Source organism: Rhinolophus ferrumequinum, chromosome 7, assembly GCF_004115265.2.
Source record: "Rhinolophus ferrumequinum isolate MPI-CBG mRhiFer1 chromosome 7, mRhiFer1_v1.p, whole genome shotgun sequence".
Classification (NCBI taxonomy): domain Eukaryota; kingdom Metazoa; phylum Chordata; class Mammalia; order Chiroptera; family Rhinolophidae; genus Rhinolophus; species Rhinolophus ferrumequinum.
In genome coordinates, this window is record NC_046290.1 from 84,018,107 (window position 1) to 84,033,183 (window position 15,077).

At 41.0% G+C, this 15,077-nt stretch overlaps 1 protein-coding gene across 10 annotated transcripts in view; it reads left to right on the forward strand.

Annotated features, from left to right (window-relative positions):
- Positions 1-15,077, forward strand: part of SNCAIP (synuclein alpha interacting protein) — a 142,030-nt gene that overhangs the window by 88,296 nt on the left and 38,657 nt on the right. For all 10 annotated transcript variants that reach the window (XM_033110690.1, XM_033110687.1, XM_033110686.1 and 7 more), the window contains one exon: positions 1,586-1,658. In XM_033110690.1, coding sequence (XP_032966581.1) covers positions 1,586-1,658 — 73 coding nt within the window. The remainder of the gene's footprint in view (positions 1-1,585; positions 1,659-15,077) is intronic.

Genomic DNA, 15,077 nt, shown 5'->3' on the forward strand with positions numbered 1-15,077 from the left:
TATTTAACCTTTACCAGCTGGTTTCAAGAAGCTACCGGATTTCTTAGAGAGCTTATACTTGGCCAGAAACATAAGGTACCTTATTAGTAACAACAACAGCGAAAAAAAAAAGCCTTTTGTACATGTGTTAACCTCCACCCCCAAAAAATATAATGTAAAAGGAAAAAAATCCTCGAAGTTCATTTGTGATTGAAGAGACAGCCCTCCCTCCCGCACTCCCTCTGAATATGTGAGTGGATTTGCTAAAGCACCTGTAGTCTCTGAGGAATGGCCAACACAAACAGGATGTTATTGCATCAGACAGGTAAGAGTAATTTCTCTAATTAGTCATTTGAGGTTTTATTTTTCACTTGGAAACACTGGATATTTAATTTGTTTGTGACATGTAATTGGCAAACTGACAATAGCTACAACTGCTCCTCCCTCTGTCTAGCTGTCCTGACACCCTGTGTAAAGCACTTGAGGGTGGGGTCTCCACGTAGACGCTCTGCTTCATCTGTCAACATCAAGCTAACTCAAGTACCTTCTTATTGACAAATGTGTCCTAATTACACATTGTTCACTTGTAATGCTAGAATAATCCTAATGAGTTTCCCATGATCATTTTTCTTTCAGATTAAATGTTTTCTTTCAATCCCCCCAAATTTTGCAACAGTGAAGTAATTCATAAAATATCCTGATTTACATAAGAACGTGTTTCCTAAAGGTACAGAGTGAAATATTTTCAGGAAGTTGTATTTTATGAATTAAAGTACGATTGAAGACAGCCCTTTGATTGAAGAAAGAGTTCATCCTTTTGTTGTGAAACACCCTTCTCTAAAAGAAAGATTGATTGGCACCAAATGTAGTTCCCATAAATCATAGCTATTGATTTTACATTTGTTTTAGTGCTTCTGATTTTTATGCCCCCCACTTAGGTCATAATTTGTTATTCTGATAGCCAGCCCGAGTTGGTGCTGGGATGGAACCTACAAGGTGGTTTCTTTCAGTTCATTCTAATCTATATGTGAAACAGATGAGCTTTCAAACACAGAACCATGCTCCTCTCGCTTTTTATAACATTGCCCTGCCATTCCCCATGGAGATTACAGATGCCACACGGCAAAAGCTGTGGCAAGTGGCAGCAGGAGGGATGTTTGCATAGTCCAGTTAGCGTTGGCACAGATATGGCTCCTGGCTGCCCTGGATGCTGCAGGAAGTTGGGTGCTCCTTTCCTCCAGCTTTTCACACATAGGTTCACTGTTAGGATTCAGATTACAAATATTATGGCCATCTTCTGGAAGTTCTTAAGGTCGGAACATTCTTCCATCTTCCATAGGTAGCAGAAGTGATGGCTGCACCTCACCCTGTTTGCTAAAGAAGGGCTTTTTCATCTGCATCTGCTTAGATGCTTGTAGGCAGAGTTTGTGTTGCTGCCAGATCACCAAACAGCCCATTCAGGGTAAAATAAGCTGGACTTTCTGGATATACATGATATACTCAAGTATCACTTCTTGCGTTTTGATTTTTCTGGCCAATTTAAGTGAATGCCATGCTCTCATTTTAAGCTGTTATTTTACACCCTTTTCTCTGACTTCCCATTCAGTATTCAGTCACATCACTCAAGACCATCCCAGAACTCTGCCGAAGATGTGACTCGCAAAACGAAGACAGATCAGGTAGGTTTTGCCTTCTCACCTCTCCTCCTTATCCTGACTGTCAGAGTGTGGGAGCTGTTTTCACCCCCATTGTTTGCTGCTGCTTTCTGTTTTCTTTTTCTTTTATGGCTTCTCCTCTCACCCCTACCCTCAGCAAACAGATGTTAGGTCACCCTCCAAAGGCTGACAGGACAGGGGGCCGTAATGAGGCCGTGGCTGTATACAAATAAATGCAGGCGATCATCTCGACAGCCCAAACCACAGTACACGCAGCAATTTACTGAAAACCCGAGAAACCATTGGTGACAAAACATAATGATGCAGGCGCCAAAGAAAAAATGTTGGATGCATTTGCTACCCATATGGCAAGGCCAGCTTGGGGGATGATGCTTGGCCAAAGTCTGAAACCCTATCAGGGATGTGACATGATAGAATCTGCAATAAGGCATACTGTAACAGTTAAGATTAAAGCAAAGCTTTGGAGTTTAATAGTGTAAACTAAACAGAGAATTATGGCACATAGATGAAAACCAGCTGGTTGACCTTTTCTCCTTGCAAACCCCACTACCCCCGACACACACACACACACACACACAAAAAACTGCATTCAGGGTTGTTTTTCTGTCTGTAAATCAAATTAAGCCTCTCTCCTTTTCTCTCCATGATGGGCAAAAATGAAATAAAAAAGGATATCGATGGGAATGATACCCTGGCATTACACTGTGAAATGATGTGTGTTATTTTTCCCAGTAATGACTCTGAGGCATCACCGTTAACCCCGCCAAAACTGGACCTCCTCTGATAATTAGAAACCTGAGAACCATGGGTGATGGAAGACTTAAGATAATCCTCAAATTATGTGCATCATGTTTAAAAATAAATAGATGGTCCTTACCTATGCAGCTACTAAAATTCTCGGACTTTCCAACTGAGAGGACTTGTACAAAGCTAATTTACTTTCTCCTGGACTATTTGTTTTCTTCTGACATTTTGCTTAGGCGAGACGGGGGAAAATAATTAGTCTTTCTAGGTTTGTTTATCTCTGGGTTTTGTGTGTGAGTGAAAGTAATGCTTCAATGTTTGGGTCAGAAACATCATAGAAGATGGTTTTAAGTTCAAATAAAAGGTTTCATTTACCTTCAGGTTTAATTTTCTTTTCTTTCTTTTTTTTTTTTTTAAGTACACTCAAGCTTCTATCGGGTTTAACAGAGGCTTTGGCTCTAAGGCTTATCAGGATGCGTCTCCTTTAAAGGCATCACTAGGTTCAAAGCTCAACCCCTGCCTGTGATCAGACTGCAATGAATAGGCCCCTAGCCTCAGAGGAAAAAAACTGGGGTTCACGTTAGCATTCAACTATTTATCAGCTATATGATTCTGAGCCTATGACTAGTTATCTATAAAACAAAAAACGAAACTTGGTCTTCCAATGTTACCAGACTATTGGTAGGATCAAAAGTAGGTGATGTACTGAACCTCTCATATAGGTGGGGGTCTTTTACTTTCTCATGTATGTGGGGTTCCCATACGTATTTATGTAATTAAATTTGGTTATTTTTTCTTGTTAATCTGTCTCACGAGAGATTTGATGATTAGACGAATCATACAAGCCTAGCAGTGGAAAGTAAAATTTCTTTCACCCGCACATTAGATTGAGTCTTATACACATCTGTTGGAATTTATTTTACCAACTGTTTTGTAACTCGGGCTTGTTGTTGGAAAGCAATTATTTTTTACACATTTGAAAAAAATAACGGGACTAGTACTCAGGCAACTCCTTAAAGCTTGGACTTGTTTAGTTGGTTCTCTTTGGTAGGGATGTATCATATGCAAATAATCATTATTGTGTCTCTGCTTCTATATCTATCTACCTTTTCTTTTCTTGCCTTTACATATTGGCAAAAAAAAAAGAACAGAAAGAACAACAACAACAAAAGTAGGTGATGTAGCTGAAGGTACTTTGAAGATATAATATTTTCTTTTTTCATTAATTGGAGTTGGGGAGTAAGGGAAAAGAATAATAGCAAACACTTCAGTAGTGCTTAATGTGCCTACTAGGGATGGTTGTAAGCACTTTACTTATATTAGCTCAATTAATCCTAAAATCGCTGTGAGTTAAGCACTATTAGGATGTTTGTATTATAGATGGGTCAACTGAGACACAGAACTGAGATGTTAAATGTCTTGCCTAGAGTCACACAGCAGTTAAGTTACAAAACAGGGATTCAGACCTCAGGACGTCTGCCTTTACAGTATGTTCTCTTATGCATTACATGTACTACCTCTCAGCTGAACTTGGTGGCATTAAATGGATTTTCGGATATTATCCTTATGAAACTTTAAAAATCAGCATTTTCCCTCATTGATTATGTGGTGAATTTCTTTTCTCTGTTAATATAGCTATTCTCGCTTACCAAGTTAAGTGAATTAACTGAAGCTTTTAAAAATAATTGCTCCTTGGGTACGTTCATTCCATTTTCTCCAGGTTGTGGTGACTTGTAGCCACTTCTACCATAGATGATATTGGACATTTATTTGGTTAAGAAGGAGGTCAGTTTCAAGTGTAGAAGCTTTGAAACTTCACCCAGAGCAAAGGCCCAGTGCTCAGAATAATTAGACCTGATAGAATTTGGATGTATGATGGAAAAACTCAATGTAATCACATGTGCACCTCCAATTTGGTGGACCATTTGGAGGCTGCTAATCCACTTTCTAATAGAGTAAGAGTGATCTTAAAAAACGAAACACGTGGAACGATCTATCTCTCCATAGCATTATGTAGATTTTCTATGGGCTTCTTTGAAAGAAATCTCAACATAGTAAAGTTTTCACAGCCAGTTCCCGAAAGAACTGAGGCATTTTCGGTTAGTTCCATGGGCATCCAAATGTAGGAGTACCACCTCCTACCCTCCTCCAGACTTTCTCGTGTGAAACACGTAAGAGGAATCTGCCACAGGAGTGCTTGTAAATTTCCATCTTTATGGTAATTATTTTCAAACAGACGGCAGCAGAAGGCAGATTGGCTTCTGAGAGGAGTCTGCATCTTTCTTTTGGATGGGGCACCCTCTGGGTAAACTTTTCCCCAAATATCCTGTCACTTAGAATATACTCCACCAAATGAAGACTCCAGCAAAGGAAGACATTTCTCTTTTCTTTTCTAAAAAGGCTGCTAAGTACTTTCTACTTTGTGTAGGCCGCACATGTTAATGTCCCTCCTTACGGTAACACTTCTTTGACCAGATGCTCTTGGACCCATGTATTTTTTTTCATTTATTCATTCAGCAAATAATTATTGAGTGTTCTCTGTCCTAGGCACTGAGGACACAGTGACAAGACGTAGACAATGTCCCTCGTTCTCAAGGCACTTCCTTTTAGGGGTTGACAGACAAAAGGCAAGCAGATCAACAACTAAATCAGATCATTTCAGACAGCGAGAAGAGGTGACTGGGGCAATGTGATAAAGTAACTGGTAGGAGTTGGGGAGGAGGAACCTGGGGGGCTCAGGCAGTGTGAGAAGGACCCAGCCACATGAAATACCAGTGAAGTGTGCTGGAGGCAGAGAAGCGAGCAAGTGCAAAGTCCCTGAGCCAGGAATGAGCTTAGCATCTAAGAGGAAGAAGAAGAAAATCAGTGCAGCTGCAGCATGGTGATCAAAGTGAGGATGAGGTCAAGGTCAAACTCTATAGGGCCCCATCCATCACGTGTGCGGTGGTCAGATTTATTATGCCTGGTGCCATGAGGGGCACCGCCAGCTGGAGTCCAGTTTTTCTAAAATCCTATTACTTGGAAAGAAGCCTCGGCATATGGAATCATAACTCGCAATATATATATGTATATAGAGAGAGAGCAAGGGAGAGTGCAAATAATAAAGCAAATGGGAAAAATGTTGACAACTGATGAATGTAGATAAAAGGTATACATTTTGATTTTTTTCAACTCTTCTATAAATTCGTTTACAAATGAAAAAGATATTTTAATTATTTACAAATAAAAAATGTGTTTAAAGGCACAAAACAATTCACACAGTCCATCAGAGCCTGGAACGCAGTCCTTATGACCCTGCCCACGGGGTCGTCTAGCCTGTACTTCATCTCCTCAGGGATGGGGAGCTCACAGTCTCATGAGGCCACCTGTCCATAAAGGTCAAGTTGTTTGTTCAGCTCAAAGCATTGTCGCTTGAATTTCTATCTTTTCATCGTGGTTCTTCCTTTGGATCCGTATGTCAGGACAATGGATTGTGGGCAAGGGTGCCACTGAGTGTTTTGAGATAGCCATCATTCTCCGCCTTGTCCTTTCCAGCTTAAAATTTCCCTCCACAGTTTTCAGTGTATCCTGCTCATTCTCCTTGCTCTCTCGTGGATGACTGCAGTTGATCAGCATCCCTCTTAATCTGGAGCACCCAGAACTGAACCTGAGGGTCTGATCAGAACCTGTCAGCCCCACAGATCAGCCTCAGGACTTACCACACACCTTTCCTGTCTTCCTAAGTGGGCTGCAAAGACAAGACTCAGGCCTGTGCCTTCTGCCTGTTTTCAAGTGTTCTCAGAGGAGCAAGAGTGTCCACTGAGCCCTGTGGGTGGCCTGTGGAAGCCCCTCTGTGAGACATACACGCCAGGGTTCACTCCACTTCATCCCTGGACCTTGGGCCAAATCCACGGTGGGATCTGAGAAGACAAATGGCAGAGTGTCGCCAGGGGCCTGGGCAGTGCCTCTGTACCTTCTGCTAGCTCACTGAGGCCGGGTCTTCCCTGGGAGTGCTCCTCCTTTAGCCAAAGGCTTTGATTCCTATAGAAATCTGTATTTTCCCCTGACAGGAATATTTCACATCATTCTCCATCAACTACACTACACTCTGACTGGGTTTCAAATTTCTGTGATAAAGAAGTTTTGAAAAGAAGTGTGAAGGTATTGGAGATATCACAAAAAGTTGGGAAGGAGGTGAAGAACTAGGAGTTGGAAGCTGGAGAACAAATTTTGCCTGTGCTTGGAATTGCATAGGTGCTATGGAGAGTTCCAGTTGTCTCTTAGGTACTTAGTGTACCAGGCATTATGCCAGATCCTCTGTAAATAGCTTATTTGTCCTCGAAATCATTCTCTGAGGGAAGACCATTCTTATGCCCATTTTATTGATGTGGAAACTGAGGCTCATGGACGGTAACTAATTTGGCCATAGTTCTAGAGCTAGCAAGTACATTTGAAACCAGGTCTGCTGACTCCAGAGCTACGATGAAGTTGAGCCAACTGAGGAGTAATTTTAGTCCAGGAAACCCTCTGTGGCTAGTAGTAGGGGAGAGGATTAGCAGCATGGAAGTTATGTGTGAAACAATTTACACCTCTTAATGGAAGTTATCTGTGAAATGTTTGCATGCATTCCCTGCTTATTTCCTGCTACTCGTGAAGGAAAAGAGGACTACCGAGGCAGTAAATGTTAACTCTGCTGTACAGTTTTCTCCAAGTGAGGACAAAAACACGTTATGTTGACATATGGTATTCAAATCAAACATACTCAATTTCATTGACTTCGAGTTTTTAAAAATTAATTGGACATTCAAATACACATTTGTTCCAATTCATGGTACATTAAATGTCTTATGATTCTTTCAAAATATGAATCTGCTGAGCTCATTGTATAATTTTCTTAAGAAAGAAGGCAGACAAATATTAATGCAGCTTTGCATCTGAGAACTTAGAGGCACTGAGGATAGAAAATTCGGTTATGTAACAATAATAAATGGCCCTGGTATGTGTGTGAGACAAAATTCTGAAGGAAGATACCTAAGTAATACATCACTTGGATGACAATGAGTAAAGGAACACCACACTTTTTAAACATGGTATCTGTTAAAAGTCATTTTGGATGTATACCTAAAAGCACTCCAAATTTGCTATATTTTTAGCCCCTGTGCATGTAAATTTTGTGACAAACCTGAATTTTGGAAAATATATGGTTTTCTATGATTTTCAACGATTTTAGCCAGCACCTCAAGTAATAAGTTGACATGAAATTTATCCTTTCAACACTGCTTTGACATAGCTGACAATGCTAAGTATATAAACCTCCTGTTTTCAATTTTATTAAAGTTTAATACTAAGAGCATGAAAGGGATGGTTGGTATAACAGTTTAGATAGAAAATCCTGCTCATGAATCCATTTCCCATGATGTAATATAAAGTGGACTCCAAAGAACAGGGAAACACATTTTCTCAGATCTCAATCAAGAAAATGAACACTTGAACTTAATGCGTTAAAGAATCTAACATTTATGACAAAAATCTCAGTTTATTTAACTGTAGTAAAAATGTACAGAGTAAAAAAAAAATCATGAGACTGTTAGTCCAATAAAACATTATTTTTCTTTAACAAAAAATGTAATTATACAGGTGACATAATCCATTATAAAAAATGGAAAGTAAAAACTACAATTAACTCTGCCACCAAAACACAATTACTGTATTTCTTTCCTGAGGCAAATTTTTTTGTATGGTTATAATCATAATGTAAGGACAATTTTATCTGCTGTTTTCTGTTATTACAGAATGTGCATGGCCATCATTTTGAATGAACCACAGAACTTACTCTTGAAAGTAGAGCTGCCTCCTCTGGCCAAAGGGAGAGACCATCGCTGCCTTTAAATGACTAACACTTTGTTTATATTTCTAAGAGAAAGAAAAGACTAGGAGTCATTGGGGGAAAGATGGGAGCAGGGTGCGGGGGGAGGGGATAGAAAAGTTAAAATTAAACTCTGGTAATGTCAAAAATAATGACAGGGGCTGGAGGTAGCAGAGCTTAAATACATTGCATCTTTGCCCCTTTTCCTCTTGAACATTTCTTCTCTTTATTTAACCGTATCTATAGGCACCGCAGCTCCTTAATTTTCTAAAAGGTCAGTAGCATTGTGAAGTTTAGAAAGTTAGGCATGGGACAGACAGTAGTAGAGGGAAACAACATTTAGGGGAAGGGAGTCACAGTCTCCTCTCCCGTGTTTTGACTTATTTGTATTGTACTCTAAGAAACATCTCCCCTCCTTAAAGCTGATGGAGAAATCTCCTCTTGGTAGCAAGGAGTCCAGGAAATCTACAGTAAGGATGAGAAACCAGAAGTACAGAGATAAGCATTTAGGCAGGGAGGGAAAGAACTGAAGCACAGGGACAGGAACAAATACCTTTTACCTTGTTGAGGCCTCGTAGTGACTTCCGTCTCAGAAATGTCAGCCCTGTCCTAAAGGAGAAGTGTTTTCCCCTGTACTGTCTTCCCAACGCAAGGCTTAAGTATGAAGGGGGTTGTTGCTAGTTTGGGCGCTTTGTAGCATCTCTGACAGCACCCTACTTGTTGCTGAAAGCATATCCTTTTTCCTTTGCTTCTCAACATTACAGGCTCTGTCTTCCCATTTTAAATGACCGATCTTTATCCATATGTCTCCTTTGCCTTCACTCTTCCCTTAAAGAAAGAAAGAAAAAGAAAAGAGAGAGAGAGAGAGGAAAGAAAGCAAGAAAGGAAGAAAGGAAGAAAGGAAGAAAGGAAGGTAGATCATAAAAGAAACTGAATACAAACAGAACCCTAGAATCTCGTAGTTGAAGAATCCTTGGAGACAGTCAATAGGCATCCACAAAAGCCCAGACCATTCTATGGCAATTGATTCCTCAGGCCCTTGCATCTCACAGTGGGGCCCAGGACCGGCACCAGTACCATCCGTATCACCTGGAAGCTTCTTAGAAATGCAGACTCTCAAACCTTGCCCCAGACCCCAGAATCAGAATCTGTATTTTAACAAGCTCTCCAGGTGATTCCTTTATGCATGTTCAAGTTTGAGAAGCACTGACTTAGGCCACCTGGGTGATAATCCATTGTCCATGAGAAGGTCAAGAGATTTTTTTGAAAATACATATGTGATCGTGTCCCTCAATGCTCAAAACCAGGCAATGGTTTCCACAGGTGGTTCTCAGGACAGACAACGTGGCCTCCAAGGCCTGAGCGGTCGTCTCCTGGGTCAGCACGCTTCCTCATATGCCATTCTCCCCCTGCTTTCTGCCTGCCAGGGACCTCCTTCAGTTCTCCAGATGTGCTGTGTTCTTTCACATGGTGGATGCCCTTCCTTTTCTCCTTTCACCTCCAAGTTCAGCTCCTCAGAGACCCTTTGCCTGATTCCCTAAATCACTACTGTCCGATAGAAATACCATGCAAGCCATTTACATCATGGAAGATTTTTCTAGTAGCCACATTGAAAAACAGAAACAGATGAGATAAATTTAATATCTTTTATTTAGCCCCCCAAATCAAAACTATTATCATTTTGATGTGTACCCCTAGCCACATTTTAGGGGCTTAATAGCCACAGGTAGGTATCTAATGGCTTCTGTTTTGGATAATGTAAGCCTAGATTATAGTACCCCCCACCAATTCTATTATTTCCTAGCTCCCTATACTTTTTCTCCTATGTAAATATCTGTTTTTAAAAATATTAATAATGTGATTGATGTTAGTTTAATATCATTTTTCTTAAGTACACTAAATAAAATCTCTTTTGGGTAATTTTGTTCATTATAGCATCCCCAGGGCCTGGCACTGGCGCTAAATATATGTCTGAGGTATGGATGGATGAATGACTGTGTGAAGAGGTGAAAGGAAGCCTTGCTCCTTTGTGGTTTGTGTTATGATTGAGGTATGGGACATATTTTCTGTTCATTTGGTTTGACACCTTGATCCTTCAGTTATCTCCTCTTTTAGCTGCACCATCAATGTCTTTCTCCCTATGGGGTCATTACCTTCATCATACAAACGTTCTCCAATTATCTCCTAGCTTAAAAAAAAAAAAAAAGCAAACAATATCCCTTCTAGTGCTTCCACCCTGATTTTCTGCTGTTTCCTTTTCCCTGAGTCCCTGATTTACAGCCAACCTCTTTAAAAAGATAAGGGAACCTCCCCACTTCTACCCTTCCACCTCTCGGTCACCATGAGTATATCTAGTGTGATCTCCACCTCTCTAGGAATTGTCACAACTTCCGAGTTGTCAAATTCATTGACACTGATAGTCTCACCTTTCCTGGCCTCTTCCGCCTTTCTGGAAACATTCTCCTCTCTTGGCTTTGTGATACCACCTCTCTCCTTATTTTCCTTCTGATAGCTGGTATCTTCTTAGTTTCCTTTGCAGTTCCTCCGCCTTCTCTATTTGACCTTTCAATATCCCAGTGGACCCTCTCGCCTCTCAGTTTCTGAGTCTCTCTGGGTGGATGTTTCATACAATCTCGTGGCTTCAAATGCCACCTACCTGCTGCTGCTACTCCCGTCAGCACTCCAGCTTTAATGTCCTCCTTGATGCCTTCATGAGGTGTGTCCTGGAATTCTGAAGAGGAAGTCTTGAATCCTCCTCCCCAACACGTTCCTCCTCAGACTCCCTTTTGATAAAGGCACTCAGTTTTCTGACATCCCCGCTGTGTGGCTGAAGCCAGAATTCCTGTCCCTCATATTCCACATCAGCCTCCCACCAGGATCCGAGTTATCTGCTCTCAAAGTAAGTCCCCATCAATCCACTTCTCTCCCTCTCGACCAGCCTAGCCAGGCCAGGCCACTTCTGTGTGTGATCTGGGTTAATGGCCATGAACTAGTCTCACTTCTATCTTCACCACCAATCTGGCCCACTCTCGTTTCCCCACAGAGTGGGCAGAAGGACACATGTTATAATGTAAAGCAGATCATTTCACTTCTCTGTGAGATCCCCTCCAGGGATACTCCATGTCAGTTACAATATAAACCAAATTCTTTGTTGTGGCCAATAAAACTCCCCAATGAGCTGGCCCCTGACGACCTCCCCCAACTTCATCTTCCATCCCTTTCACCCTGGCTCACTCTGCTGCAGATATAAGAACTTTGGAACCGGCCAAATTCTCTCCTGCTGGAACCGGCCAGATTGTCTGCTGCAAATATAAGAGCTTTGGAACCGGCTAGATTCTCTCCTGCTGTAGGCATTTGAGAAGGTGCTTTTTTCTATCCAGATAGTCACAAAATTATCTTTCCCCCTGTATTTCCCCCCAGATCCTCACATAAACGGCTTTTCATTTCCCAGTTCTTAGCTTAAATGTCACCTCCATGGTGTCACTTCTCAGCCATTCTCTATTCCAATACCTGACTTGTTCCTTCAGAGCACTTTGCAATTTCTTATTCATCTGTATACTTGCTTTACTGTCTGATTCCCCCGTGAGGACAGGGATTATATCTGCTTCATTCATTTCTGCACCCCTAGAACCATGTGCACAGAAGGAAGGCATTCAACAAATGTTTTTTGAATGAACAAACCCTGTAAGAGCATTTCAGCATCCTGCCAATTACTTGAACACTTCTGAACAAGCTTTATTATGTTCCTGTATCTCTTGCTTACATTACAGAGATTGCCACCTTTAACCAGTTGAAGGAATTGGCAGCTGAAAGAATAAATTCTCAGTGATAAGATGAACCAAGTTTAGGCTGATGACTCTAAACATTAACAAAGCAGGGGAATTCTTCCATTCAATTGTTTTTAAGAAAAAAACGTTATCAAAAACTGTTTTCCTAACCCTTCTCCCACACAAAAGTTTCAAAGTCAGTGGTTGCCAAAACATAGGCAGAGAGCACAGTTTGGGATTTAGGTAAAAATGAATCTGAAATGAGTATAACCAGCTTTTCCTACTGGTTTCTGGAATCCATTGCCTACTTGTGACGCAAATAGCGAAAATGTGTATTCATGGTTAGGAAATCATTTTAATTTTCATTAAAGAGGTCCTGCAGTGTTATGGAAAGAAAGTTGGAGTCAGGGAACCTTGGTCCTGATTCAGCAGTCAGTATGCTTTGTAATTTCCCACGTAACACTTAAAATTCCCTAAGTTCTCATTTATTTTCAAGGGAGAATATATGCGAACTGCCCATCCATCCTCCAGTTCTTGTGAAAACCTCAAAGAACATCTTACACTTGCCTTGTACTCAGAAACAGAGACAGCTTTCCAGAAATATATTGTATTAGCAATTCTAAGGTGTTAAATGGAGGACATGTTAGGAGAATTCAGTGAAGAAACATGGCTTTGAGGAAGTCTTCAACTACATGTAGGTCTTCTTTCCATTGGTTATCCTCATACCTGAGAGGTGTACCCTGAGCTGCACCAGGAGACAGAGGCAGAGTGGCTCCGCGTGCATTTACGCTGGGAGGAGCTTCCCTGCACTTGGCTTTGTTCAGCTGCACCTGCCCTGTTCTCCCTGCAGCCTTGTAACAGAGAGGGCCTGCTGGGGTTCGAGCAGGGCTTTAAGTGGGCCTGCTGAGAGGGAAGAGTTGACTGCAGGCCGACACTGGTTCATCCTCCCATTTCTCCTCCCCTGGAGCCGTTAAAGTGCATCCCTCTCAAAATGGGACCAGGTTTCACAGACTTACCAGTTTGTTTCTCATAGAAAATAGAATTAACTTGTAGCACAAAAAGAAAAAACAAACAAACAAACTGTAGGGAAACACTCTTGTACCCTAAAGACATACCCTTTTATCTTTCTCTTCTTGGTGTCTAAAGCTGTATTTCGAATGAGGACATATAACTCCATATTTAGAAGTTAAAAGTGACAGGCATTTTTGGAGCCATCAGTTGGAGGTAGGGAGCAGAGGGCAGAGGGTAGAGCTTTTCCACAACCCCCGCCCCCCATACACACTTTTTTTCCATCTCCCTCTTGTTCTCTCTTAACCAAGAAGCAGTAACGTGTTCTTTGTCTTCGACTGTAGATCAACACTGTAAAACATCGCCACCTTCAGTTCAAACTAGAAAGTGTGTTTCTACACTTTCCCAGCACCAACGGAGCTTGCTGACACTTTCCAGAAAACACACTGAGAACGTTATCCCCCATTTCTGTGCCTCTCTGCTTGATGAGCCTTGTCACCTTCCCTTGACGTGTATCACTTTCTACAATTCAACACAAAGAGGGAGAAAAAGAAAGAAAGAAAACCTAGTAAGTGGGCCTAGAGTCAATACAAGCCCTAATCCACGTAAAAGGTTCTTGCTAATGTCAAAGTGAAGGTCAGCATACTTTTTAGATGACGGAATAACTCTGGAACCATGTGCTTTCTTCAGACCCACAAATTGTTATTCTGCGTGAACTGTCCTTTTGAAGTCCAAATGTTTAAAATTGTCAAAATATTGAATCTGATTTCATGATCGAACATGCCTGTTTGGTGAAGAAGTATCTTTTCTATCCAGGGTAGTAGGGGCTTGAGTATTTCTGAGTTTTTGCAGACCAAAGAAATGGGCACAGATGGAGAACAAAGTTACATGAGTAGGTCTTGACAATTCTGGACAGAGCTGGGAATAGTGAAACGTGAATCTGACACTTGCAACAGCTGCTTGATACCAGTAATCACTTAAAGGTGGGAAATTTAGAACCAAATTGATGAATCTTTTCCAGTAGTATTTTAGCATCTTATTGTGAATAAATCATTAATTGATATTTTTATAATACAGTAATAAAGTCCTCTGTACTTCCCCTGTAGCCTCACAAGACTCTCCATAAAGGGTCTGTGGCATCAATGAAAGAGATGAGCAAGCAACCCCAATGGGAACATTCCAGAAATATGCACTCCTCACACATGTTTATTCTTCCCAATATAATGGCCTGAGCACAGTTCTTCAAATCCAGGATTCACTCAGCCCTTTCTCGGATGAGGTTACAGCCCAGGACGATACAGAAGAGCATCCAGCAAGCAGCCCTCACTCAGACTCCATATTCTTCTTCCTACTGTCATGAGATGGTATAAGTCACCTGTCACCACTTCTTATAGAGCCTGAGGGGTTTGCAATAAGTGGGCCCACTACAGATTTCAGTTTACAATGGGTTCAGGAAACTCATGACTCTAGCCTAGCACTCCTAATCTTTCATTATGTCCCTCCCGTAGGTGTAAAACCAGAAGGAAATGGAACGTTGGAGAATTTAGAAAGTATGGTTTCCTGTAGCTGTAGATGTGGAGTGTATTGTGTACATTTTAAGACAATTACAGTTAAAGCTGACCATTTTTTCCCTCGTAGACTACAGTATTCATTTAACTTTTAACAGTCAACAGTAGGGAAACACTATTTTATCCTAAAGGCATACCCCTTTTCTTTCTCTTCTTGTTGTCTAAAACTCATTCTCTAATATGGACGTATAATTCCATATTTAGACGTTAAGTAAATAGGCATTTTGGGAGCCAGCACTGACGTTCAGTCTTGAAAACCGGACCCACCGTTGACAAAAGCAAACTGTACATTATCTTCCTAAGAAAATACTAATTTATCAGTCCCAAGAGCCAAAGAGTTGTTCTGTGTCAGCAATCAGCTTAGTCTCATAATTATAAATTTCTAAGGATCTGTTGAAAGACATGGATCCAGAAGAATTATAGTGTTTCATAGTGAATCACTCAGAATAAAGAGCCCTGTTATTTGCAGACATTCCATACAGTCATAGAA